Source organism: Mustelus asterias, chromosome 16 (genome assembly GCF_964213995.1).
Source record: "Mustelus asterias chromosome 16, sMusAst1.hap1.1, whole genome shotgun sequence".
Classification (NCBI taxonomy): domain Eukaryota; kingdom Metazoa; phylum Chordata; class Chondrichthyes; order Carcharhiniformes; family Triakidae; genus Mustelus; species Mustelus asterias.
Genome location: NC_135816.1, coordinates 33,021,613 through 33,047,295, shown reverse-complemented (window position 1 = coordinate 33,047,295; position 25,683 = coordinate 33,021,613). Strand labels below are relative to the sequence as shown.

General features: G+C 39.9%; 1 protein-coding gene across 4 annotated transcripts in view; it reads left to right on the top strand.

Moving 5' to 3' along the window:
* Positions 1-24,534, top strand: part of pitx1 (paired-like homeodomain 1) — a 43,594-nt gene extending 19,060 nt beyond the window's left edge. For 3 of the 4 annotated variants that reach the window (XM_078231585.1, XM_078231584.1, XM_078231583.1), the window contains 3 exons: positions 20,066-20,215; positions 21,053-21,258; positions 23,239-24,534. In XM_078231585.1, coding sequence (XP_078087711.1) covers positions 20,071-20,215; positions 21,053-21,258; positions 23,239-23,787 — 900 coding nt within the window. In that variant the 5' untranslated portion in view covers positions 20,066-20,070 and the 3' untranslated portion in view covers positions 23,788-24,534. Of the gene's footprint in view, positions 1-20,065; positions 20,216-20,297; positions 20,422-21,052; positions 21,259-23,238 lie in introns of those variants that run through there. The other variant, XM_078231587.1, reaches the window with a different exon arrangement.
* Positions 24,535-25,683: the final 1,149 nt, after the last annotated feature.

Sequence of the window (25,683 nt, the reverse complement as noted above, 5' to 3'; positions counted from 1 at the left end):
ATCTAAGGAAGGACATACTTGTCCTAGAGGGAGTGAAATGAAAGTTTACCAGACTGGAATGGCAGAATTGTTCTCTCAGGAGAGATTGAGGAAACTGGGTTTAGATTCTCTAGAGTATAGAAGAATGAGAGGTGATTTCATTGAGGCATACAAATTTCTTACAGAGCTTGACAAGGTAGATGCAGGAAGGATGTTTCCTTGGGCTGGGTGGGTCGGGGGGGGGGGGGGGGGGGGGTCTGGAACCAGAATAAGAGGTCGGTTATTTAGGACTACATTGAAGAATTTCTATTAAAGAATTTCTTCAATAGGATGGTAAATCTTTGAATTTTCTATCTCAGTGGGTTGTGGAAGCTCAGTCATTGAGTATGTTCAAGATAGAGATTGAAAGATTTCTAGATATTAAAAATATTAAGGGGGATAGGGATAGTACAGGAAAGTGGTGTTGTAGTAGAGGATGATCTGAATGGTGTTGCAGGCTCAAGGAGCCAAATGTCCCACTCCTGCTCCTATTTCCTATGTTCAAAGCAACAATGAGGTAAATGGGCAGTTAATTTGCTCTTGTTAAAGAAGTATTAGCTACAACACCAGACTAACTCCCTGTTCTTCTTTCAATAGTGATCAGCTTTTTAGCATTATCTGGATAGAAAGAAAGGACTTTGAATTCCCTGGCATTTAGAATGAAATGAAAACAGATAAATTTTAAGTTTATTTATAAATGTCACAAGTCGGCTTACATTAACACTGCAAAGTAGTTACTGTGAAAATTCCCTAGTCGCCACACTCCGGCATCTATTCAGTTACACTGAGGGAGAATTTAGCATGGCCAATGCACCTAACTAGCTTATCTTTCAGACTGTGTGAGGAAACCAGGGCACCCGGAAGGAACCCATGCAGACATGGGGAGAACATGCAGGCTCCACACAGACAGTGAATCAAGCCAGGACTTGAACCTGGGGCCCTGGTAGTGTGAGGCAGCAGTGCTAACCACTGTGCCACCGTGAACTTGGGATCTTAATGATCTGTATGGTACAAAATGGCACACATGATCCTCTCATTGAGCTACCAGGGAAAATGACTATTGCAAGTTTTCAGAGGATGATCTGTCACTTCAAGAGTTCAAAAAGTATAGTGTTAAGCTACAGCTTAATTTTTAAACTCACAATCGATTTTTAAATGTGGCTGTTAATGCAATGATTTGTGCTAGTAACTACTATAATACAGTAATCAAACTAACAAAGCAACAATCTGTGTTTAATCTGGATTGAGCTTTGTTTTGGAGAGTCAAGTAAAAAAGCCGAGACACATTGATCTATGTCCTTGCCATCTGAAAACATCCACCTTTGCAACTGAACCTATGAAGACATAGATCTGTGTACGAAAGATATTCATGGGCATGATTATTTATAACAAGCAGTTTAAAAGAACATTAATTATGTCAGAATGAATCATGCCATCACTTAAAGTGACATGACAAAAATGCATGGGTATGTGGTCCTAAAACTATAAAAGGCTCGCCTTGGAGTTTGACCAATTCCAGTTAATGATAGGTTAACACAGAGGACCTGAGCCTAACTTTCTCTTTCAGATCCTGATATACCTGCTGCCCTACTAACAGCATTTTACATTTTTACTTAAGGCACACTAAATACTTTTCCAGGAGGATAATGCCACTGCAACTTGTACATCCTAGCCAGATCATTCAAAAGCAGAAAGAGGTTCCATTGTAAAACATTTTTTTAAACCCAGAAACAAATCCAGACCTTTGAATAACCTGTGTGCAACATTATCAAAACATTAAAAGCAAAACAAACCAGACATTACAAATTTACTAAATTGCTCCTTTTAAAAAACTCTGGTCTTTATGGAAACCAATATTGCACCAGTACAGAGACGAGTGAGGTGATGTATAGATACTTCTCAAGTAATTTGTTTTCTTATAAAAAGTTTTGGATTATTCACTCAATCAAGAATGTGCATACTGTTATGGCACCTCCTGGAGTCAAACAGCAACTTCATGTGTTCTTAGATGCCCTATAAGAAACAATGCAATGGAAACAAATGTATATTTTCTTAATTTATAGGGCCACATTATCAGTGAAATTGCTAAGATCTACAAGGATGTTAATAGTGCACATTTAGAGACTCATTTCCTCAAGTTGTTAATGCTCTATGTTGAGAAAGAATGTATCATGTCCAATTAAGAAATCACTTTTTATTTATATTGACTGCTATTTGAAAATTAACAAACTGGATTTAGTGCCAGGCTACAATTAGGCTTGTTTCTCCAGGTCCCATCTCTCTTTGTTATTGTACAAATTTAGTGTTAAATTTACATCAGTATTCACACTAAATTGATGGTGTAATTACCCAGTGAACCCTTTTCTTTTCAAGCAAATGCCCCGACAGCCATCTTCAGTTAGAATCTCAAAAGCAGAGTTCTTCTGAGCAATGATATCTTTGTTACAGTGGAACAGTTAACGCCAGTACTTTGCACAGAAATCTGATCACAGTGAAATTGAATTTGACTAAACATTGATGTCTTTTGCTTCCAGTGGAATCATTGTAGCCAAGAGCATTCCACGACTCTTGAGGAGCTTAATTCAGTAGCCCTGAAAATGGGTACAGGAGTTGTGACACAATTAATCCCAACATTACTGTATTGCAGGCAATATTCAACATTGTGCTGTCTGCTGTTTCAAATGATTTCAGTGTCAAGCCAGTGTTGGCTATCTTGTTGATTGGCTGGAAAACTGAGCAGGAAGCCAAAATCATTGGCTGGCATCAGTTAAAACTAAAATAAAAACTGAAAATACTGCAGGTCTGTCAGCACCTTTAGAAGAGAAACACAGCTAATATTTCAATTTGAATATGACTCTTCTTTGGAACCAGTTAAAACTTGTCTGCAGCTCTGAGGCAAGGTGTGTTGTGCCTAGAGCAGATCCTGGAAATGAATTTGATCTGAGAAACATTGATTAGGCACAACATGGGAGAGAGCACGATACTAGGTTTTTGAATCCTGCGTGGGAGACTTTAGTGGAGGAGGTGCAAAGGAAGAGAGATGCACTGTAACTGCAAGGGGTCAGGAGGCTCTCCAAACACATCACAGAAGGCAACAGGAGCACTTAGCTATGGAGCTTACAACCACAGGTCAAGTCATAAGGACCTGGCGACAGTGCCGCAAGAAGTTCAATGACCTTATGTGAGTGACCAAGATCAGTGAATGCATCTTTAAATACCATATCCTGCTACCTGTAGTATAAGTGTCTGGTATATACAGAGCTAACATGGGACTGAGTTCAGTGATATAAGAAGGCACATGGCCCAGACCTAGGGTCAGTGTAGTGTTGAGCAGAGAAGTCTTAAACACGGAGGTAGCTCCTTGCCTCTACCCTTTACTGTATGTATGTATTTAGTTACAAGTAGTTAATAAACCATTGCTGTTAACATACAGAAGACTATGAAAACTTCCTTAACAGACATGTTCTATAACCAACATCATTGCAACAAATTACCTCAGATACTGCTCAATTCACCACACCCACATCATTCACCTACTGACAATCCCCATCAATCGCAACTCATATCTGACATTCATTTGCTCCTCTGCACCCTCAGACACTGCTGAAAGCCTCATACCCAGAACTCTCAACTTGCAAACACGGTCAACTATTTAACCATGACAGCCATATCATCCAAATAGATTGATGACACTTATTGATACATTCCCTTTCTTGCAGGACAGAGTAACACTTCATCAAAGGCTGCAGAAGTGAACCAGGGAGGGACAGGCAAGCCTGAATATCCTCTTCCCCGTGGAGGAAATGGTGCTGGCCATTAGTGGAATGCCAATTGCTGTGACCAGGGCTAAAATCCAAGAAGATTCTCATACCTAATCCTTATTTTCACTTCCCTCACTCACATCCCACACTCTTCTGATTTACAGATTTACATTGTGTGAGCATGCACTTCTTACTCACCCCAAACTTACCACCAACCCTCGGCCCCATCCCATCCAAGCACAACTTTCTCTTTGTGTCTTTCTCTTTTCAGATGCCCAAGATATTCATATTGGCCAAGCAGAAAGATAGATTATAATGATGATGAAGACACAGTATCCCATCACCCAATTTCACACTTCAGTTCAGATTCTAACACTGCATGTCATTTAGAGGGTAGTGAAGAAGTGGGATTTGCTTGTCATAAGACACCTAAGCCAGGATGTGGGCAAGGTTAGCATTGGGGCAAGGTGAAACTCATTTTTTTCTGGCAGAGGACTCAATGACAGCTTGGATATAGCAGCGTACAGAAGGATTCTGATGGGTTTTCCCAATGGGGCATTAGGAAGCCTGTCAGAAATCTAGTAGTCATATCAAGGAGTATGAAACAGTCCAGCCTCAATTTGGCCCAGAAATGTACACAGAACTTGGATCCCATCTTTCCAGCATAGAGATGGTGGTCAATTCCTCCGACACACTTGTAGACCCAACCATGGTGTAGTGTCTGATGGCCAATGTTTCAACTTCTGTTGCAGAACAAGCAATTTCCCCTTGAAGTCTCAATGCTGCAGTGGAAGCTCTGGCTAAGATTTGTCCTATGAAGAAAGATTGAGTAGTTAAGGCCTATACTCTGTAGAGTTTAGAAGAATAAGGGGAATTCTAATTGATCTAATCTATCAGATGCTAAAAGGATTGACAGGGTAGGTGTAGAGTGGATGTTTCCTCTTGTGGGGCAATATAGAATGAGAGATCATAGTTTTACTATAAGGGGCAGCAGATCTAAAACAGATGAGAAGAAATTACCTCTCTCAAAGGGTCATGAACTTGTGGATCACTACCCCAGAGTGCAGTGGATGAATCATAGAAATTATAGAAATGGATGCCGGGACATTGAGTAAATTTAAGGAGGAGATAGACAGATTTTTATATGTAATGGATCGAAAGGTTACAGAGAATGAGCAGGAAAGTGGAATTGAAGCCATGATGAGATCAGCTATGATCATATTGAATGACGAAGCAGGCTCAAGGAGTGAATTGTCTACTCCAGCCTCTAATTTGCAAGTTCAGACTGCTGTTATCATGACTGCGGATTTCAAGGTGGTGCAAAGGGACTTACAGTCACAGCAGTCCAGCAAACTGTCCTCCAACAGAGTCCTGCGAGTGCTGAGGTGTCACTCCAGCAGAGCAGTAATAGCTTCATGGAGTACATCATTACTGTGCTCCCTTAGTAAGATGGCATTCTTCTTCTAACCTCTGCCAGTGCCCTTGTCAATCAGACAGTCAGCCCATGTCAAGCTGGTGCAATCTGCAGTCGGTCTCACTAAGTCCAGAGTTGCTCAAGGTTATCCTCCAAGGCCATCAGTCGTCTTCGCCACTGAAAAGCATCAGCCTTTCCTTAGCTATGCTGCAGTAACTGAGTTAGCACTGCATAAGAGCAGTACGGAAAGGCACATAGAGAAACTGCCCTAATGGAATGCACATGGGAAAATAACTATTTCCTGTATAATATGGAATGACACTGCTAAAAATAAGTGAAGCTAATTTTGTGATGGCCTTTTTATTGCATTCTACCCCTGTGTGTGCTGTGATGGTTAGTGATAGAAGGACGATAATGTTTGGGACTGCTGGTGAATAGGAAATTGGCATCATGGATGCTGATATTGCATTTATAAAAGTTCTCCACAAACAGCCTGGTCAGAAAGAGGTTGTGTAAATTGCCTCCTCTCTTTCTCTTCCTCTTCCTCCTCATATTCCTTTCCTGAATAATTTGCAGCAAGGTCTGTCGCCACATGTTGACAAGGTTGGGCAAAATGCAGCAGACTACACCTCAACTTGACACCCACTCTAACAAGTGCTGTGGGGCACTTCCAAGGTGGGTTCAGGTAGCAGAAACATAATTTTGGCATGCCAATGTTCTGGTCTATAAGGTTTAATGGGCCAGCACCTATTACATTGTAAGCGTGCTGTGCACCCGAGTCATCAGCCACATCGTCAGCGGATATTGTCACACTGAGGCCACCCTTTGGTTTGACGTGAAAACTCTAATGAAGTGGGTAGAGTAGATTGCTGAAGAATGGAGTCATCACAGCTGCTACCAGGCATTGACATGTATAATTCTCCACCTATGATCACACACCAACTGGGTGTAGAGAGAATGGAATCCCTTCCAGTATAGGTCATGCAGTTTCTGCAAAGAAATATGCATGCAGTCACTGCACCCCACACCATGGGTAAGCCTGCGATCCTAGCAAGGTTGTGTGCTCATTGCAATGGCTTCTTTATGGAAAGAGGAAATTAAATGTAATGTAATGCAAAAAATGAAATGTAGTTGGGTGTGTATGTATCAAGTGTGTCAATGACTTTTCTTACACGGCAATGGAAGGCAAACTGCAAAATATTGCATTCATCTGCAGTTCCAGCTGGAAGGAGCCAGAGGTGTAAATGTTCATTGTCGCCATCACCTCCACAGCAATTTACAGTGCCATCTTTGCCCTGCACTGTGGTTGCAATTCTGGCCTTAGCATATGCTAAATTTCAGTGAGAATCAAATGTTCCCTATAAATTGCATGCATACAACATAGCGACCCACAAATAATCACACCAGTCCCTAGGTTGTTCTAATTAAAGGTAGTAAGAAGTTTAACAACACCAGGTTAAAGTCCAACAGGTTTATTTGGTAGCAAAAGCCACACAAGCTTTCGGAGCTGCAAGCCCCTTCTTCAGGTGAGTGGGAATTCTGTTCACAAACAGAGCATATAAAGACACATCTTGTCTTTATAAGCTCTGTTTGTGAACAGAATTCCCACTCACCTGAAGAAAGGGCTTGCAGCTCCGAAAGCTTGTGTGGCTTTTGCTACCAAATAAACCTGTTGGACTTTAACCTGGTGTTGTTAAACTTCTTACTGTGTTTACCCCAGTCCAACGCCGGCATCTCCACATCCTAATTAAAGGTACCATGTTTGTTACTGCAACTTTAAAGGGTACCAGACATTCAAGTGAACAAGCTATGCGCAATGAAAAGAAAGAAGAGGGAATATTTGTGACGATACCATATTATTTCTCACTGAGGTTCAAGTCAGTGAATGTGGAAAGGGAAATTTCTTCATGAATACTATGGCCTCCTCTTCCTTCTGCCACCAGCTTGTTCTGCTTTGCAGGACCTCATTCTCTAAATGATGCTGTATTGTAAGGCGAATGTCTGCTCATACATGTGTCCAGGAGCAGTTAAAGCAAAAGCCCTGCAGTCAGTAATATTTCCTTAAACACCTGCCACACCACTCCTTGTGGACTTTTGCAAGACGTTTTTGTGAACAATTCTGGAAAGCACTACACTTGTAGAAACAATGGAACAACCAAAAGAAATTAGTCAGCAACCAGTATGTTGATGACCCTTTCGAATAATGCTGAGGGTGGTGGTTTACTGGGATGGGGTGGCGGGGGTGGTGGCGGTTGCTTGAGGTCCTTCTTGTTGTGAACAGAGGGCATGGGCTGATGACTCGATGGGCCGAATGGCCTCCTTCTGCGCTGTAGGGTTTCTATGATTCTATGATAAAAGCAGCATTGCACGCTGATTGGCTTTATTATCTGTTGAAGGATCATTTAGATCCGAAACATTAATTGTTTCCCTCTCAATCATAGAATCCCTACAGTGCCGCAGGAGGCCATTCAGCCCATTGAGTCTGCACCAACTCTCTGACAAAGTATCTTACCCAGGGTCTATCTCCATAACCCAACATATTTACCATGGCTTACCCAACTAACTGCCAGACCTGCTGAGTCTGTGCAGCATTTTCTGTTTTTATTTCAGATTTCCAGCATCCCTAGTATTTTGCTTTCATTGTCTGTCTCCTGTGCATACCTCTGGCAGCCATTCACTGCATCAAGCTATTGACCTCACCAATATGGCATCCAGCGTAATGCATTGCAAAGTGTGCACATTAGATGTGGGATGTCATTTTGCTTTCCCAATGGCACCCATAACACCCAAACAATGGTCCTAATTTTTCAGCGTTGGTTTTCTGGAATCTATGATGTGGAGATGCCGGCATTGAACTGGAGTAAGCACAGTGAGAAGTCTCACAACACCAGGTTAAAGTCCAACAGGTTTATTTGGTAACACAAGCTTTCGGAGTCTGGCTCCTTCTTCAGGTGAGTCTCCTGAAGAAGGAGTGACACTCTGAAAGCTTGTGCGACCAAATAAACCTGTTGGACTTTAACCTGAAGTTGTGAGACTTCTTCTGGAATCTACCAGGCAACTGAGAAGAGCACAGCAGCCACATTACACACTGTCATTTATGTCACCTTCGGGAAGTAACTTGCCAACTCACCACATTGGAATATTAATGATCTGCAATTGAAAATCACCCCTAAAAAAGCAAGCAAGAATAAACATTCAGCTAAATAGAAGTATGATCTTAAAGAGCATTTGATCACTGGGTAGGTACCAATGGCGGAATGCAAATTATATTTTAATAGCTTACCACATATCTTTCTGAAGTTGTCACTGTTAGGAAAGTTAAATAATTCGTTCAAGTTACATTTGTGAAATCCAGGATCACTGGTGGAGAAAAGAGAGAGAAGAATAATTATAAAAGCAAGTTACTGCCGATGCTAGAAATCTGAAACAAAAGCAGAAAATGTTCGGAAAAATCTCAGGAGGTCTGACAATATCTGTGGAGAGAGAACAGAGCCAATGTTTTGAGTCTCCTTGAGAGTTTGCTGCTCCTGCAATGACGCAGCAAGCGGTTGTCTAGACTGCTTCATTTTCTCTGAAATTCTGAACAAACCTGTGCATGACCATTGATTATCCAAGTTTCAACTTATGCACCGTAGGAACAGCTTTCTGCTGCTATTTGCATATATAACATCCCCCAGGAGTCTATTGCTCCATCATAGAATCAAAGCCCTACAGTGAAGAAGGAGGTCATTCAGCCCATTGAGACTACAGCGACAATAATCACCCAGGCCTTATCCCCGTAACCCCACATATTTACCCTACTAATCCCCATGACACTAATTTATTATGGCCAATGAACCTTACCCGCACATCTTTAGACTGTGGGAGGAAACAACGGTGGCACAGTGGTTAGCACTGCTGCCTCACAACGTCAGGGACCAGGGTTCAATTCCTAGATTGGCTCACTGTCTGTGTGGAGTTTGTACATTCTCCCCGTGTCTGCGTGTGTTTCCTCTGCGCGCTCCGGTTTCCTCCCACAGTCCAAAAGACGTGCTGTTAGGTGCATTGGTCATGCAAAATTCTCCCTTATTGTACCCAAACAGACATCAGAGTATGGCAACAAGAGGGTTTTCACAGTAACGTCATTGCATTGTTAATGCAAGTCTACTTGTGACACTTACAAATAAACTTTTAAACTGGAACACCCGGAGGAAACCGACGCAGACGCGAGGAGAATATACAAACTCCACACAGTCACTCGAGGCCAGAATTGAACCCAGCTCCCTGGTGCTGTGAGGCAGCAGTGCTAACCACTGTGCCACCGTGGCATTCCCAGAGGTTTCTAACCGCGAATATTGATCATTTTAAAGAAATAACATACTGATTGCGCGATTGTTTGTAAGATTGGCCCAGTTGCATGAAGCGAGAAGCGTTATGCTCCTCCAAATATATTTATTTGGGGAAATCAAAAGACCTCGTTGTAAACAGATTATTTCTAACTCAAACCAAAATCCCTAGACGAAAGCAAGGCGGATTTTAAAACAACAGCTTGTCCAACAGATCGTCCAAACGGATACAGGAGCCAGTTAAAGACTATAACAATAACAATACAAAACTTCTCGGCAATCTTTATACTGAACTCAAGATTCCAGAAACTCAAAAAGTTTAACATAATTCAGCTGGGACTTTTCTCGGAAGTTGACAGCAGAAACAGCAGAGCTAAGGGGATGAAAGTGCCAAATTTAACCTCCTGGCCATATTTATTTGAAAAACACGCACTCAAAAGTAAATCGAGCATTGCTTGGCAGTTTGGACACTGTCCTCCCTGAGAGGCAGTCAGTATTGAAGACATGTCTATAAAAATACCAAGAGTGCCGACAGACATCCTTTTCGTTAAAAATTCAGTTACCCTCCACCCCCGCCCCCCGCCCCGAAATAATTGACATGAAACTACAATATATTTCTGTGATCACCTTTCTTCTAAACAGCTTTCCACTTTGACTCATTTTATGCAATATAGCTGATTTGCTGAAGGCTATGCAGACCATACAATCAGTTAAAAACCCTGGGATATTATTGTCAAGTTGATCACTAAAGCCCACTCGCGTATGTCTTGTTGCCAAGACGAAACCAAATGGGATTTTTCATATTTGTCTAAGTCTTGAGTCGAGTCCGACGTCGCTATTCACCAGTCAACATAGAGAAATCTCATTGCGAATGATCATTGGAATTGGCATCATTTGTTGGGGTGGGAGGGATGATGAAGTGAGGCTGAATTTCACAAACAGAACTGTTTCAAATCTCAGTCATTTCAATTATTTTGTGAGGTAGAGGTGAACGTTAATTTGTCTTCGTAAACGGAAACTGCTCATAAGGCAACTGTAAACTTTCAGATTTAATATGAAAACTATTCATTACCAGACAAAACAGAAAGTGCTGGACAAACCCGGAAAACCTGGCAGCATCTGTGGAGAGAAAAACGTTTACGTTTCGACTCCAATAATTACTTCTTCAGAACAGGCTATCCAGCACTTAAAGCTTTTATTTCAGTATTTTTTATTCGTTAATGGGATGTGTGCATTTATTGCCCATCCCTAAATGCCCTTCAACTGAGTGGCAATTTTCAGAAGGCATTTAAGAGCCACGTGATCAGCTAAGGATGACAGATTTCCTTCTCTAAAAGATGGATTTTTACAACAATTGACATTGTTTTGATGTTAGGAATGCAAGTTGTTGTATATCATTCAGGTTCGTATTGAATTCAAATTCCACTAAAATGGGATTCGAAACCGAATCCGCTCTGCATTACTAGTCCAGTGACAACACCACCTCGCCACTCTCTCTCTCTCGCTTCTACTTTCACTAATATGAGACGAACTTTTAGGTAGGTAACACAATATCTTGGATAATATAACACAATATCTTGGATCTTACTATCGTCTCTATAGTAGGTGCTAAAATGTAATTTATGCGCTTGCCTTAAGGATTGGATGGATTGTCCCTGGACTGCGAGGAGATGATTAATTAGAGCTGCTACTCCATCACCTCTAGCACCCACCAGAAAGGGCCATCTACATTCTATAGTTGTACAGTCCCGAGTCCAGGAACACAAACGGGTAAGATCCCTCCAGAGGAAGGACAAAGCGAAACGGATGCCCCAATATTGAAGTATTTAAAATGGATGATGTACAACAAATTTCTAACAAAAATAACATAAGGCAAGCCATGGTGAGTTATCAGGCAACATTTAACATCAAACCACATTATATAATATATAGGGGTTGATGGTCCATAGCTCGGTCAGGTCAAAAGAAATAGCTTTTTAAGGAAAGTCTTGAAGGAAAGGGGGAGAGAGGAAGCCAGGCAGAGAAGTTCAGAGAGTAGTTCCAGAGGTTAGGGTCTCTTCAGGTGCACGTACCAGAGAGATCTCGAAGTGTTATTTATGGACAGATCTCCAGGTTTAAGCGCATAAATCAACTGATCTTAATCGTGTCCACGGATCATATTAATCAGCAGCGCCATTCATTATGAAACCTGGGCTCGTCATTAGATGCCAGTGCATTAACCCCAATGGTATTATTCCATTTGTCGAACAAATATGTGGCACGGGCACGGCGTGTTAATATTAATAATTGATGTAGTCCTCGGTATTTAGATGATGACTGAGGAGGCCTCTAAAGTTGATTTAAACTTTTTATTTCCACTCTTTGCTCAAGTTATATTTATACATTACAATATAACGGGAAGGCATTTTATTGTCGATACTATCTCTAGAATATTATTATTAGTTGAACGATTTATTGAGAATAAATGCATAAATCAAAAGGTTTATATGTCTGACCGTCTCGGGCAATGAACTGTAGAAAAACGCCGCGTCAATGTATCATGTTTTCTAATAGTCCGGAGTAAATGTCCTCGCTACCGCAGCCTAATGCCCTTTCCACAACTAAACAGATGAGTTGTAATTAAAGTACATGAAATGAGAGCCAGAAACACGTTCTCCTCTCCTGTTTATCCGCATCACCCCTAGCATTGAAGAAACTAGCAGGAAAACAATCCCTCCACCAACCTAACAAGAAAATTGCTGCATAATTTACTCATTGACTTATTTCGCCGTTTGAGTCCTAATTTAAGGATTTAGACTAATTTGACTCCTCTGCTTTTCCAGGCCGAAGGGTCAAATATCGTCGTAAACCTGCAGCTTTGCAAACCGCCTTCTTTCTTCTGCTTTGAATGCTGCGAAGCGCATCTCGTGATGATGTGAAGCAACAATATTTTTTGGGAAGGGAAATGAAAAGGAGAGAGAACATCGCTTCCCTATGACCGGTTCATGCAGCCTGCCCAGTTCACTCCTGTTGTTTCAAAGATCGACTCTTCGCCGTGACCTTTCCCGGTTATTTTGTGCACCCCTCCCTCCCCCCAGCCCCACAAACACAACCTGAAACACTCCACTTTGAATGTAGATGTGTGTTGGTTCCTTCAGAAGCTGATCGGTCAGTTTATACAGACCGGCAATTATTTTTAGTTAAAAAAGACAAGGAAACTTTTATTTGAAGGAAATACGTCGAGATTTCAGAAGCCCATTCAAAGGGTTCTTGGCAATTTCATGTGTAAATCTTTGATGGCATTTCGGAAGGAAGAAAACGCGCGCCAGAAATAAGATACGGCAAAGAACCTTAAGTAAAAAGGTGTCCATAGCTAGCAGGGAGTCTATTACTGATCAGATATACCACGGGAATTCCGAATAACCAATTTAGATTAGTTGTAATGTGCCGGGTTTTTAATAGTGTACGATTTAAATCATGCACTTTTTAAACCATACTGTCATTATTGGGCGGTCCACTGCCAGTCATCAAGGAGTTGTTGGTGTGTATGGGAACAGCAATAGATGTTAGATTCCTTGGATGCGTTTAGTTACGATTGTCCTATCCAATCTGATCTGCATAACCGATTAAACTGATTATGGTATGAAGATATTTCTAGATCGAGTTTATAACCATGCTGATCCCAGCATAATCCTCATTCATGCACAACATTCTTAGCTAAGTAAATATCTGCAACATTCTGAAATACAATTCTTTGCCAGGAATATTGTCTATGGTTCATTACAAGTTGCTGTTAGGCGCAACCCGCATTGAAATCTGAAGCAGCGATGTATTATTTCCTTAGGATATTGAATTCCTTTGACATCAAGGTGTTTTCCATATCGGAAAATATCTAATGCAAGGCTTTTTTTTTCTCTACTGTCTAAAATGCTTCCACAATATTGTCCTTTATGTTTCTAAATAATGATTTCCCATCTTTAAGTCAATGCCCCTCTGTTAACTGAGGAAGGCATGTCCTTTTACCATTCAGTTTGCAAACTCAGTTTGCAACTGCCTCTCAAAGCCACAGGCCGGCTATGCTCAGTAATGTAGTTATCAAATGCTGATTTGCATCGTTTTTGTTTAACGAGCTTGAGTTTTAAAAAAAGGCTCTGGAGTATTGTGAGGCTTTGAGAACAGTCACGTGGCCAAAGGCATGCACCTGGCAAGAACAGCCACAGATTAAAACCCATCTGTGTCTGAAGCTCTTTTATGGGAAATACCAGAATATATCGAAAAGTGAGAACTAACTAAATTAAACGCAGTTAATGGCGAGGTTGCAACGGTTATTTTTCAGCTTGTTTTCCGTTCTTTGTAACTATGTCTCTGAGCTTGTTTCTCAATTTAACTTGTGAGTGAATGGAATATTACTTTGGAATAACGGCATCGGTTTTTTTTATATGCCAGCACTGCAGGGGGACAAAAATCACTTAAGTCGCGCGTCCACTCATAATGAATACATGACACCAGAAACCTGATGATTCAGTCAGTAAATGTATTGGGGGGGAGGGGGCTGAGTCAGGAACATCTAGAGGATCCCAAGGCTACGCCTGGGCAACGTTAGCTGATCTCAGCTGGAATGAGGATGGGTCCTGACCTCAGTGTTCTTAGGCGAAGAAGATGAAGAATTGCAGACTGTATTGGATCCTGATGGAAGTTTTAAAAGTAATTGATGATTTTGATAGTGAGAACAAGCTCCTTATTAAGAAGTCAGTAACAATAGGCAATCATTTTTTCCCCTTGCTCTTGGGATGTAGGTAACACTGGCAAGGCCACATTTAATATGTTATAACCTGAGAAGATAATGGTGGATTTTTTTTTGTTTTACTGAGAGTGTTTTAAGATACACTTCTACATACAGAGGATAGCTAAACGTGGAATGAATTTTCCACAGGAATGGCTGAGACAGAGACCATTGCATATTTTAAAGGAAAATCAAATCAATGTTTAGAGGCAGAGGAAGGTACAGAACTACGAAGAGAATGTAATGCAGTGGCATTAGTTTAAATTGCTATAGTGAACAACTCACATAGACTAATGGCCTCCTGCGTATTAAACTTTTATGTTCTATGATTACACTCTACCGATGCCTGGGTTGCAATGTACATGTGGCAAGGCATTGATGTTCCATGTTGTTAATTAAATCACCATTACTGTCTCAGCTCCCACATGAAGAAGAGTCACTTTGGTGAGATACCACACCAATACCATTGCCTTTGAAGCTATTCAGTAGCCATGAAGCCAAGACCATCAAGATATGAGGGAGGAAATTGGAAGGGAAATATGAGTAAACCTATTTCTTGTGGGTTTTCATTCTCTTTACAATGTTGTGAAGTACAATATTCTAAAGAGTCAGTATGCATATGCCATACATGCTGCTTCCTGTAGAATTATATTAAGCATAATCACTTGCAGAAACATAAATGTTGTATTGTCAAAAATAATTGTTTTCTAAAATTAAATATTTTTCGATTCCATCTCCTTTTAGCAATAATTGATTATATCTATGAGAGGGAGAAGGAGATAGAAATGTAAAGTAAAATTTTCAAAATTGAAATCTATTGGAAACTTGAAGATTATTGTTTCATTTCCAGAATCTGGGTTTCAGTCAAACCTTTATTGATGGTAAAATCACTTTCACATTCGTACATACATTTATTCTTTCTCTTTTTAAACTATTTAAGAATTTAAATGAATTAATTTTGGAAAAATGCCAATCTAGCTCTGCATAACAATGAATCCAAAAAACATAATTTGGTAATAAATTAAACAATCTCTCAGGAAATACATAAGGGTGGCTTATTTTGGAAAAATAAAAAAGTATTGCAGTGAATGTTAGAGTGGAGAATAACATGCAAGGATCCAAAAGTATACATTTTTCAAAACTGTTTAGAGGAAGTACTGTGCTACTTAACTCATTCTTACTTCATCATCTCAAGGATCAAAGTTTGGAAGCAGTAGTTCCTGTTATAGTTGTAGCTAACCATTTGTTTAATTTAAATCTGTCATACTGGATATGGGTAGCATATGAGTTATGAAACTGAAAAAAAACTTTATAGTCAGTTCCACTACACTAATGGGCTTCCCCATGATGAATAAAGCCCTTTTTAAAGAATGTTCTAATGATTATTCTTATTTCTACTTTAATTGCTGCAACCCTTGTATTGAGAACTAGCATATACTTAATTTATGTTTATATTCATTCACTGGAATGCCGACAGTGTATAACAAATGCATTATCCATTATATCAATAATACTTCCCTTCAGTCCTTTCGATATTTTAGGGATTGAATGTTGCAAAGCCAAATTTTCCAAAACAATCATATGTTGTGATTGATAGATGATACCAGTCACGTATTTGATTATTTTGCCTTTGTTGAGTAAATGGACTCACCATCACCATGTGCATCTTTAATTTAATTTTGTTTAATTTAACATATTGAAAAGTGGATAGAATGGGAAAAAGTATGAGTATAATTTCAGTGTACAAGTGAGTTCATGGAGTGTTTGAATGGTTTATGAATGTCAACATAATCCCAAGATTAATCTGTTATTTATTTTTTATAATGTATTCCAGTCAACATTTAATGCTATTATGTAAACTTCTTTTATAGTCAGTTGATCTTAGATATAATTTATCTAATCCATGTGAGTCATGTAGTATGACGGTCACAAAAATATATCTACAAATGTTTGTCATGACCTTGGTGCTCAATTTACAGAGGAAAGAATTAATGTAGGTTTGTATACTTTACTTGAGATATTACAATGACTCCAATGAAAAACTTGAATATTTGATCATGACTGTGTAAATATTTTACATTTTATATAGTTCAGTTAGGCTGTATGTCTTATTCAGAATATTCATAATAATGAAGTAATGGCCAGCCAGTTTTATCAATCCCATTGCTTTGTTGTCTTATCTGCATAATATTTAATTTTGCACTATGTGTGGTTCCAGTTTATACTGATGGCAGATGTAGGTATCAGATTATTATTGGTAAAATTTCAATTATTCAGATTTAATACATATTGAAATGAACTGAAAAATTGATATTAATTAGAAATTTACATGCCACAATTAAGTATTCATATAATAAATAATATGTGTAATGTTCAAGATAATGTAGCCAGCATTATAGGTTACAGTACAGCCTAATTTTAATTGTTAAAAATAATTTTTGAAAATTATTATATATGCCGAACACAGTGGTAATTCTGATTTAATACTGTGATTCTATCTTCACCCTCAGCTGTGTGTCAGTCTGGATTATGTTTTCAAGCATTAGATAGCCTCTGACTGGGAGGGAAGAAATGAGTTAATTTCCAAAATTGGTTATTTGTTCTCCATGGCCTAGTAGTATTATCGCTAGACGATTGATCCAGAAACTCAGTTAATGTTCTGGGGACCTGTGTTCGAATGCCACTACGGTGGAATTTGAGTTCAATTTTTTAAAAATCTGGAATTAAGAATCTATTGATGACCATGAAACTATTGTCGATTGTCGAGAAAAAAAACTAATGTCCTTTAGGGAAGGAAACTTACCTGGTCTGTCCTACATGTGACTCCAGAGCCACAGCACTGCGGTTGACTCTCGGGCAAACTAGGGTAGGGCAATAAATGCTGGCCAGCCAGCGACGCCCATGTCCCATGAAAAATAAAAAAATAATTCTGTTGACAACATTAAAACATTTTGGCCTTGATATCATTTGAAAAGTTTTGATCGTTGCACTTTATTTGGACAACAATGTTTCTAACTAGCAATTGAATCTGAATATTTTAGTAATATATTCTATTTTAGACACACGTCTTGATAAATGCATTTTGCCGACTTTTCCATTATTGCGCGCAACATTGTCAAAATACAAAGTCACTGATATGTGATGCCACCGTGAAAAAATGAATCATTTTTTTCAACTATTGCAACGAAAGACTCGGTAGATATTTCTCACTAAGATAAGGCATTTATTATTAATTTAATATTAAAGTAATTGACTGGTATTTTCTATAAAATGGGACTTCACATAATGCAATCCCCAAAAACTCAGTTACGTCCCAGAATTTCCTATAATGCCGTGTAATTAAAAAGGAATTATGTCTTATTCGATCATAAGATTTAAATTATGGCAATGATCTCCAAATTTCATAATGAAAATAAAATGTCAAATAGTTAGGGTTAACAATGCACCAGAATTAATTAAAATCTTACCAAATGTAATGTTTTACTGTGTATATTTAACCTCACAAGGATTAATGTCCAGGGCTATGTTTACGATACAGCTCGTTGTCCCGATTCTTAAAGGAACCATATGCAGCGAAGGAAACACCCTGAAAATCTAAGCTATGATTTTAAATATCCAGCATCTTCCTCGGTTTTTCTCAGTTTCATACTGTGTAATGCCCTAAGCAAAGGCGAAAATATTAATTTGATTTGATTTATTATTGTCACACGTATTAGCTTAGAGTGAGAAGTATTGTTTCTTGCGCGCTATACAGACAGAGCATACCGCTCATAGAGAAGGAAACGAGAGGTGCAGAATGTAGTGTTACCGTCATAGCTAGGATGTAGAGAAAGATCAACTTAATGCAAGGTAGGTCCATTCAAAAGTCTGGTGGCAGCGGGGAAGAAGCTGTCCTTGAGTCGGTTGCTACGTTGAGCATGTCCAACATGATTTTTTAATCATTCTCAACAATCAAAAATCGATGCCATTTACAAAACAAATGTAGAAATGTTGAACATTTAGGCTGCAACACAATGCTAGGTTCAATTGAGTTTACAAGTTTTCGTCTCGCCGTTTACGATGTCAAATGAACCCTTCGAAAAATATATCCCGATATCATTCATTCATTATATGATTCTCTTGAATTTGTAACACCACCACTCCTTTCCTCTCTCATCCGTACATTTATACAAATGATTTCTTTTTAAAACAGAGTAGACCTGTAAAATTTCAACTGCACAAGATAAATTCATTGCACTTATAGCTGTCACAAACTCCTCCCTTCTCGTTGAAAGATCTATACCAATGCCACTATTTGTTTTAATTACAACTAGCTACGTTTAGCATGCAGGTCTGCGAGTAAACATCGCTGCCAACTTCATCCTAAAGCAGGTAACAGTTTGGCCACTTCTAATAAACATTTAAATGGACAGTGGTAACATTTTGAATTTGTCCATTTAATCTAGCAGAGGAAAGTGATGCCGTGCCGACTTTCTCTAAATGCCCGATGTCACACACCCGTGTGCTCAAATTGTGGGAATATAACGTGTTTTTTACAAGTGTGAGGTCAGAAGTATATTTAACTACAGAGCTAGGACTACTTTTCGGCGAATTCATCTGTCCCTCCCGGTAACTAGAATGTGATCCAGCGTCGAACTACACCAAACTCCAATGTCACCGCCTTCCTCACTCCTGCTGCCCTCCCAACCCATGTCTGCGGCACATGTTAAGGTGTCACCCCAGCCCCAACCTCAACCCGGCAGAGGGGTTTGATGTCTTCCTTCGTCGTCTTGCTCATTGAAAACAAATTAAAATAATTGCTCGAATGCATTGCTGTTCTTGTAGGGGAAACCTCAAAAAGTAGCTCTCATTTTATACCCATGCAATAACATTGAGCCCCAAGTATACCAAGCGATGCTGCCACTAGAAGTAGGTATTGATATGAAAGGCTGGACAATGCAAAATACCACTTTGAAGAGAGTAACTCTTGAAGGAAGCGAGAAGGAAATCACAGAACGTAGTGGGAAGTGATAAAATGCACTAAACACTAGCACTAATCCTCATTCAATCCGAATACCAATCTATTTTTGATTATATTTTAATGCAAAATTATTTTACAACCAGAATAAAGTTGGCAGTCAGAAAACGGAATTATTTTATGGTTCTAATTCTGGAAATATTTGTAATTCATAATGCATTAATTATTAGTGCGGTACATGTTTTAGGATTTCTGAAATCTTGAGGCATGGGCCATCATTGTACAGGCTCCAAAATTAAGTGGCAATTATTGTCTACCTGTTACTCGAAGGGCCGAACGGCCCACCCCTGCGCCTAAGCTCCATGTTTATTGAATTTGGAAAGGAAATTCTTAACCGTCACTTTGCAATTGGACTTGTTTAACGGGCCCTGTTAAAAGTATTTATCTTGTGACTGGGCGGACGCTGGGAGCTGTTTCCCCAGATTAGCTCAGTCGATTCTGATGGTTTGTGGGTGGTGACTTATCAGCGAAAACTAGGAGGAATCTTCTGGCAGTGGGAGGAGTTCTATATCAGTTCCGCCACCTTATCCAGGCGGGTCATTCCTACCCTCGGCACAGTATACAAATCCAGCTCCTGCCTCCTTAACACAATCCACACAGGTTTCAAATGTTGGGCTGAAGCACTCAATCCGCCTGTTAGAAGAGGCATCATGTTTCACTGAAGGAAACATATATATTGTTTGCCTGAACATTCGGATTTTATCATATGGATTTAATTTAAAGAAACTATCGATGTAACAGTAAAAGGACGGTGAACTCTTTTTAAAGGTGCGATGAATGTAGAGAGACTGGTTGAAAGCGGAAGACCCCCGGCTCCTTGTGACATGGCTGCTTCGAGTTTCCCTTTGCTAAGGTCGGGTGAAAGCAGGGACCGGTTAGAAAACACAGCGAGCGACTCCTCGGACACGGAGGCAGCAGGTAAAGGATGCACCGAGTTCCTTGTGTTAGTACAAGGAGTGTTCCGGGGGAGGGGGAGCAAGTGACCTTCCCACCGACTCTTGAAATCAAGTCTCCGGAATAAAGCCAGCCACTGAGACTGATTAACTCGAGTTGAGTTGAGTCGAGCCCTCGCGTAGAAGTGAAAGGGATGATGATATCCAGCACAAGTTTAAATAAATCTAAAGGTGAAAGGCAGACTTCCGTGGAGCTAATTTTACCCGCCGCTTGCTTGAGACAGCGAGACTTTTTAAAAAAAAGCATGATCAATGGATAAAAGCTGTCATCAATAAAAAGGCATGCTGTTCTATTAAATGTTGGATGTTAATGGTTAACTTAGTTTGTTGACACAGTGACAGAATGAAACAAGTTTCTGCGTTGCCTTGCTGATCTGCATATTTGTAAGGGGCGATTCTGTGATAAAGCGAAATGCAGCCGAGTTTTATGCTCGGAACTGTCAGTGGACAAATTAACATCAACCGTTTAGAAGCGAATACTAACCGGGTAGCTTTTTATGACCTGTTTTCTCCCTGACAGTAATCCACGTGAAGGAAACAATCACCAAGTGCAGGGTGATCACTAAACCGAGCAACCTTGGTGATAATAATAGCAGCAGTGATGAATGATCTTTCACTGATGTTGCTGGGGTTTTTTGTTGCCTGGTATTTTGATACAATCTGATCACGGGTGAATGCACTCGGTCTGCAACAACCCTTTAGCTGTTGTGCCAGCATTATTTTCCTTTTGAGGTTCCGGTCGATTTTGTGTGTGTGTGTGTGGTGGGCACGTGTTGCATTATCTGCGTTTATTTTTTTGTAGATAAAGAAAAGTCGATGCAGAATAAATCAGAAGATTGCAGTCTGGACGATCCATCCAAGAAGAAAAGGCAGAGGCGTCAGAGGACGCACTTCACCAGCCAGCAACTCCAGGAGCTGGAAGCAACCTTCCAGAGGAACCGGTACCCCGACATGTCCATGAGGGAAGAGATCGCCGTTTGGACAAACCTTACAGAGGCCAGGGTTAGAGTGAGTATCCTTCCCCTCTTGACCATGCATTTAAAGAAAATACTGGCAGGAAAACGGCTTATATTTTGATTGAATCGCACAGCTAGGAACTTGGATTCACTAAATGTCATTAAAATGCATACGGGGTGTACACCAAACATCACCATGTTTCTTGAGATCGGCATACCAGGGACCAGGTGCCATGGGAATACCTTATATGGTCAGATAATATTTGGTGCGATATTGTCAATGGGATTACAAGATGCAGCCCAGTAGTTTGGAGTAATAGTGCAATGGGAATCTATCACACAGGGGTTTTCAACATATCACCGTCCCAAATGTAATAGAAAGGAAATCTGAGCAAATCAGCCCAGTCAGGCGTTAAATTAAAAGGGTTTCCTCAACACGCCTTCTTTTTGGACCTCTGTTCGAACTCCAATAACGTCCCGGGGATTATTAAGAATATTGCATTGCAGCAAACTGTCTGATCTCGCAAAGCCCTGGCCATGAAGTTTCGCTGCCCCATCACACCTCGCATGAGAACTGATTGCATCATGCATTTTGTCACTAAACAAACTCGCGTGCTTGCCCCTGGGAACACCATTGACTGGGTAACCAGACAAGTTTTAATGTGTCCCAAACATTTGCAGTGTCAGCTCGATAGATGGATGGGGAAAAAAAGCCCCGCTTCAGGAATAAATTTGTTCTCCAGCAAGCCAAACTGAGCTCACTGCTGTTACAGTCATTACTGAAGGAACACACTGCGTGTGTTAGTAAGCGGGTAATGAGCACCTATATATTTCTCAGAGTGTTTTCACATGGAATACTGACAATAACCCCATTGTCTAGTATTTTTCAGACCGTAAAATTAGACACAAATGTTTTACAATTTCACTTAACCCTGCTATTACGAAATCTTACAACCTGTCCTTAAACTAATAATTATCCAGTTAAGTTGAATGTCATTTTCTGTTAATTTTTCAGCAATAAGAACAGCAGAACACCCCAGTAGATTTTAAAAAAATTGTTTCCCATACATGTAATTTCTACATTAATGCAGCTTACAAGAGAACATCCATGGGAAAACTTTGTCATTCAACTATTGCTGGTCATGTAGTTCCCTCCTGTATTTAGATAGATAAAATATCATTTTAATGGAAGTAAATGCTTCAACAGCTAGTGCTCTCTTTATATTGTATTATCCCACCAGATGATCATCAATAAAAAATTATTGTACGTTTACAGGTTTTAGTTTGAATTTTCTTCAACGCTGCTGTTTTTTTCCCTCGAAAGCATAATGGCTTTTTAACGATGATTTTAGAAGTCCTCCTGGTTGGAAAGTTAACAATGATGAACTTTATTGTGCGTGACTTTCAGGCGAATGGAAATATGTTGTAGAGTGGAACAGGTAGAACATTTCAATCCGAGTAATGTGCCTTATTTTCACAACGCCTGTAATTCACTTCAATGAAATTCAGAATCAATCATTTTACTGTCTATCAGATTTAACCCTCTACAAACAGAACAAACCACGGGCACTAACCCTTTCTAAAGAAATTAGCAATTAGAACGAAAACCGAGCGATTTGCAGTATTTTTTTTAATTTAGCAATAGATTGACCGGAATGTCGGATTGCGCATAAATAAATTACAATCGGTTAGTTAGGTTCTGTTTACATCTCTTTACAGTTTCAAATTGACAGGATTCTTCTGAACATTTATTTTAATATTCACACACCCCATGCAATTTCTTAGTCCGGAGTCTCCATACTCAAGCCACGCGTTTTAACACGTGTTCATAATAGGATCACATAAAGGCGTTTAAATTCTCAGTTCAAAGAATTTTAAACTATGAACTGCTGAATTCTTTGTGATTTCTTCCTGCGATTTCGGTAATTCTAAACAGTAGAATTAGTCTTCTATTTCTTTGCTCTCTATCGCCTGGTGCAGAGGAGGGCCGCATATTGATCATTTTTAACCTGTTCCTTGTCTTCTTTCGTAGGTTTGGTTCAAGAACCGCAGAGCAAAATGGAGGAAGAGGGAACGCAATCAGCAGGTGGACCTGTGTAAAAATGGATTTATGCCGCAGTTTAACGGCCTGATGCAGCCTTACGATGACATGTACGCCGGCTACAGCTACAACAACTGGGCGGCCAAGAGCCTGGCCCCCGGCCCGCTGTCCTCCAAAAGCTTCCCGTTTCTCAGCTCCATGAACCCACTGTCTTCTCAATCCATGTTCTCGGCTCCAAGTACCATCTCCTCCATGACAATGCAATCCACCATGGTGCATTCGGCCGTACCAGGAATGCCAGGCTCCAGCCTCAGTAACATCAATAATCTCAACAGTTCCTCCCTCAATACGGCCATGTCCTCGGCTGCCTGTCCATACGCGCCACCGACTCCTCCTTATGTTTACCGGGACACTTGTAACCCTGGTCTGGCCAGTCTGAGACTGAAACCCAAACAGCACAGCGGTTTTGGATACAGCAGTTTGCAAAATCCAGGGTCTAGTCTTAATGCATGTCAATATGCAGTCGACAGACCGGTGTAAATATGCAAAGATAACTGGACGTTCGACACAGACTCACAGAGAGGGAAATAAAACTAAAACAGGATTTCATTGCAAAGTTTTAATGGCATTTTTAATCCCTCTCTTGGACTTCAAACACCGTTCTGTCCAATTCTCAAACAAAAAAATATTTAACTGCAAGAACTTGAGTGCGATTTTTTTTAAAAGAAAGAATATTCAGTTGGGTACAATAATTCGGTATCCTTGAAAAAAATTTTAAGCTTAAGTTTACTATTAATTCTGAACAATTGAAAGTGGATTTGTGTATATATAGAAATCAATTCTATTATTGTTACACGTTGCAATACATTGATAAATATAAAGTTTTTAAAATGTTTAAACAAAGAAAAAAAATGCATGTCTATTGCTGTACTCCAGATGAAGGAATGTTATATATTACGGCCATTCCTAATTTCGCAGCAAATAAACCTACCTCTAAACTCTGGGACTCATTTGCCCCAAACATAAAAAAAAGTAACTCAATTTTTAAAAAAAGCATGCTATAAAAAAAATCTGACGTTTTACATAGAATTGCTTTTGAATGGATAGATTTTTTTTTAAATCCCCAACGGAGAGTATAAATATTATCTATATATGTTTTAAAAGCTAATTTTTTTTTTCTGTGTCTCCACTTTGGGCCAATGTCACAGCGGCCGATTTCTCTTCCTGGTGGCATTTCGAAGCAGGGTTGTACAGTGTAAATTGCTGTAATAAAGTATGAAAACATTGAAAAAGAAAATTTACCTGGATGAATTGTTTTCTCTCCATCTCCTCCATCACTCAGAACAGTATTTCTCAGAGCCCAAGTGCGTTACGGTGGCAGGTCCAGCCTGGGAACGTAAGCTGCGATCCCTGATCATAAATGGCCAGCTTCGGCCCTACTTCAATAAGACACGCGCTATTTTTTTCCACCTCTTAACAGTCAAGTTCTATTCTAACCGTGGTGAACAATGTGCACGGATTGCGTTCATATACATGTGTTCTGTTTATACATCTCACGCCCAGTTATAAACATGTTTTATCAGGAGAGAGAGCTTTAAGATATTCCACGGCTCTGGAAAACGACATGAATTTGCAAATGTGTAGAACCGCGGCCGACTAGCAGCGAATCCAATCACAAACAAATGTAAAGCTTTCAAAACGCCACACGTTATTCCTTCCGCCGCCACCTTGAGCCCGAGGAAGTGAAAGGGGGGAGACACGCGAAGGAAGAATCACAACGGGCACTTCATTTTCGTTTCGGGATCTGACAAGTTAACTTACCAGGACCAGCCGAAATGGTGAGACTGCCCGGATAATAATGCACTCGGACGCTGTGGAGTTTCTTCATTTTGACGATGACATTGAAATATTAACCAGATTACAGTGTATGTAACACAGGTTGTTCATAGCTCGACATGGTAAATAATAACCAAACGCAGCATGCAATGTGGCTTTTACTTGTTCTTTTTTTTAAAAATGACACGGTTTAGGAGTAGTGTCGGTGCAAAGAAACGATTTGTTCCGCCTCATTCATCGATGTCAAATTTTACCTCGGGTGAAGTCTAACATTGAAACGGTCCAAATGCCGCCCCTCTTGCCGCCCCCTTGGAACCTATATCCGTCCTGTTGGGTTCTGTTGGTCCTGAAATCGGTAAAAGACTGATTTTTAAAATCAGAGTAACCACTTAATTCGCAGAGATCAGGGCGACGCTTTCTGAAGCACGAGTGAAAGATATTAGAATAACTGAATGGAGGAATATTATCAAGAATATTCTTCCTGTGTCTAGTCACAAGATCGAATTTGCAAAACTAACCAGAGAAGTGTTCCATAGACGAAATTACAGATTGCATATAGGGTAATCATTTATAAACGGAATTACATAATTACAATGCGGG